This window comes from Hipposideros armiger, unplaced genomic scaffold (genome assembly GCF_001890085.2).
Source record: "Hipposideros armiger isolate ML-2016 unplaced genomic scaffold, ASM189008v1 scaffold_140, whole genome shotgun sequence".
NCBI classification, from domain to species: Eukaryota; Metazoa; Chordata; class Mammalia; order Chiroptera; family Hipposideridae; genus Hipposideros; species Hipposideros armiger.
The window spans coordinates 2,676,532-2,679,894 of record NW_017731490.1 but is presented as its reverse complement, the minus strand read 5'-3'; the positions used below and the strand labels follow the sequence as shown (position 1 = coordinate 2,679,894).

Here is a 3,363-nt window from a genome sequence, read left to right as displayed (position 1 = left end):
ACAAAGTTAAAGTCAGAGACTTTAAAGAAGACTGGAGTTTAGCACCATATTTCTTTAAATAGCCCCTTTATCTATATAGGCTTTAATTGATAGACAGCTTTAGTTTGTAAGATTGTAAGAAGTGAGAACAATTGGTGATAACGTAAATGTCAGCAGTTAGCAGAACAGTCTAATTAATTCCTCAAGCATTACCGCGAACCGTTATGTACTGGAAAGCCATCTCTTTATTAAACCTTAGACTGAAGAAATGTGACTAGATGTGTTTTAACTTTTCTTCTCCCAGTAATGTTGAAATTGTTGACTCTATTTAAACTTTTATAAGCTTGTATTTCAAAGCTGTTCTTGAGAGGAACAAATCATAATAGAATTGAAATTGTAGCAAATAAAATGTTCTCCTAGGGTCATTGCTTGTTTGTGTGGAGAATTAATTTCTTTTGACCCAAGCTGCTCATAAATACAGAGCAATAATTTTAATCATATACTCTGAAAAAGAATCAGTCTTTAAGAGCCAATTCATATGCCACCTGCGACAACAGCAGTCACCTGACCACTTACTAAATTGAAGTTTATAGTATTATAGGATATCTGAAAAACAATCTTTCTTCCTGGATTAAGTACTAGGCAGAAGGTAGCGGATTGTTTTCTACTCTTACATAATCAAAGAAACTTACTGAAATATAAGCCAACCCACTTTTTAAAATTCATTTTTATTTTATGTATTTTTATTAGTCTTTGTTTTTCTTTTCCTATATACTCGTAAGACAAAAGGATCAATAGCCTGAAGAGAACAATCCCAGTTTTAATCCTATTAATTCCTGTTTTTCATAGACTGCTCCACTGAAATCCATGATTCCCATTTGTATTTGTCTTTGTTTGTATTCCTTTTGGAAAATCATCTGATTGGTTCTTGTTCACTCAAATTTATGTTTTTTTTATTTCTGGCACAGAAGTCTTTTCAGAAATCTAATTTGACAAGGTATATGCTATCAGAATTCAAGTGTTGTAGGGCAATTTCATTTGCCTTTTTAGAGTTGGAATTCCACTTGAATTTCCTGTTCTTAATCTGCTATAAGGCACTATGGTTAAGATGATAATAACAGAGTTTCCTTTCTACCCAGTGGTGCAAGAGTTTCTTTTTCTGTTTTGGTCTGGAAGGTGTCGTGTTGGTGCCCATTAAATATGTGACAACTGAAGTGAGAAATTCACTATCTTGATATAAAAACCTGTGTGAACACATTTTTTTTTCCTCACTCACACCCTTCTGTATTGCTGAAATATGAACAGCGAATTAAGTAAGATTAATTAAGCCCTGTTCTTGATTTTTTTAAACTCTAAACATTAATTTTTAGTAGAAGATAGCATAAAGTATGTCCTACAATAAACTTATAAGACTCAGAACTACAGAAAATGAACATATGACTATATATCATCATATTGCATAAGAGACATTTTATTCATACTAAAAGTTGATGAGCTCCAATAAATTGTCACTTTCCTTAACATCTCCCAAGGCTTTATTTTAGGCATGCTTTAGTTTGAATTTTAATGAAGATTGAGGAATAATGTTAAGTTCTTTGTAAAGTATAGTGCTAGGGCCAGAGGAAACAGCAGGTCCTGGGAGCTTGGAGTAGGGGTCAGGAATGGCAATATGGCAGACCCCCAGGGACTTAACTAAGAAAGTCAGTCACCATTTGGTCAGGTAAGAGGGAGAAGCCTTTCAAGCATGGTGCAAATAGGGCAAGTTTCCTAGAAATGGTAAATGTCAGTAGTTGTATTTCCAGAGTAGCTGCTCAAGCCCTGGTAAGTGAGGACTCGGATGCAGAAGTTACCTGCTACAATAAGAAGTGAATTTCAACTCAGCTGGAGCCTGTGATGGACATAAAAATATTTCCCCTCAGTCCTCGACTAACCTACCCCAAGGGTACTTCTCAACATGACTGTACTTCCTAAAACACACTTAGAACTGAATAAGGAAGATTCCTTACCTTTAAGAGAGTCAGTGTCAGTCAAACTCAACATTTACAAAAGTGGGTTCTGTAGTTCCAGATTCTTGGTTAAAAAAAAAAAAAGGGTCCCATGATTTAATAAATTTGATAGTTTGTATACTGTATGTTGCACTGTGAGCTATAATGTTGACTTTTTTACTTTTAGCAATTTTGTTCACTTCATTATGCATTCATTTATTCAATAAATATTTATTAAATTCATACTGTGAGCCAGACATCCATTAGTTGCTGGGGACAGGATGAGGGACAAGGTAGATCAAGGTAGATATGGTGTATGGTGTAGAAAGATAGGTGTTGAAATAAGCAACAACAGTGTAGTGTGTTAAGGGCTGAGATAGGGGGAGACCCAGGGCTCAGGGGGACCAGACAGCAAGGCCACCTACCCTGGTCTAAAAAGGGTCAAGGAAGGGATTTCCAGTAAATACTGTCTATTCTAAAAACTTGAAGGTCAAGTAGAGGTTAGACAGGCAAGTAACTTTTAGTCATAAGAGCAGCAATAACTATAACAATAAATAGTTAAAGCTGACATTTAAATACACCCTTTCTTTTTGCCGTCTACTGTGCTAGATGCTTTCCAAGTGTTCTGTCAACGAGCCTCCTGGGTGGGTCTTATTGCTTACCGAAGATCATATGGCTAATAATTGATGATAATCATCAATTATCCTGACTGGTCTGACTCCAAAGTCGTTTTTCCACCACCCCACTATTGCCTCTCTAAAAAATGAACTGATTTTTATTAAATATGTTTTGCTAAAGCAAAAAAAAAATTTCAGTTATATCTGAAGTTTGCTTTGTGATTTCCATGTGTTTTTTTTTCTAATAGATACGCATTTTTTTAATCTTTATTAAACTAATTGGGTGGAATTGGTTAGTAAAATTATGTAAGTTTCAAGTGTACAGTTCTGTAATACATCATCTATACATTGCATTGTGTGCTCACCACCCAGAGTCAGTTCTCTTTCCATTACCATATATTTGACCCCCTTTACCCTCTTCTGTGCCCCCCCTTACGCTCTGGTAACCACTAAACTGTTGTCTGTGAGTTTTCATTTGTTTGTTTGTCTCGTTCATTTGTTGCTTTCAGCTTTATATCCCACAAATGAATGAAGTCATATGGTTCTCAACTTTTTCTGTCTGACTTACTTCACTTAGCATCATAATCTCAAGATCCAGCCCTGTTGTCGCAAAGGCAGTATTTCATCTGTTCCTATGGCAGAGTAGTATTCCATTGTGTGAAGATGTGGAAGAGGCAGATACACATTCTATAACTTTAATAAACTGTGGTAGAATTTGCATTTGGGTAGAAGGCTCAGAAGTGTACTATAGCACTAAAGTCTGAACTTCGTATTCCAAGTAG

At 35.6% G+C, this 3,363-nt stretch overlaps 1 protein-coding gene across 1 annotated transcript in view; it reads left to right on the top strand.

The window, feature by feature from the left end:
- The window catches only part of VWA8 (von Willebrand factor A domain containing 8), a 315,962-nt gene that overhangs the window by 154,974 nt on the left and 157,625 nt on the right, over positions 1-3,363 (top strand). The window contains 1 exon segment of the mRNA XM_019650364.1: positions 3,159-3,186. Coding sequence (XP_019505909.1) covers positions 3,159-3,186 — 28 coding nt within the window.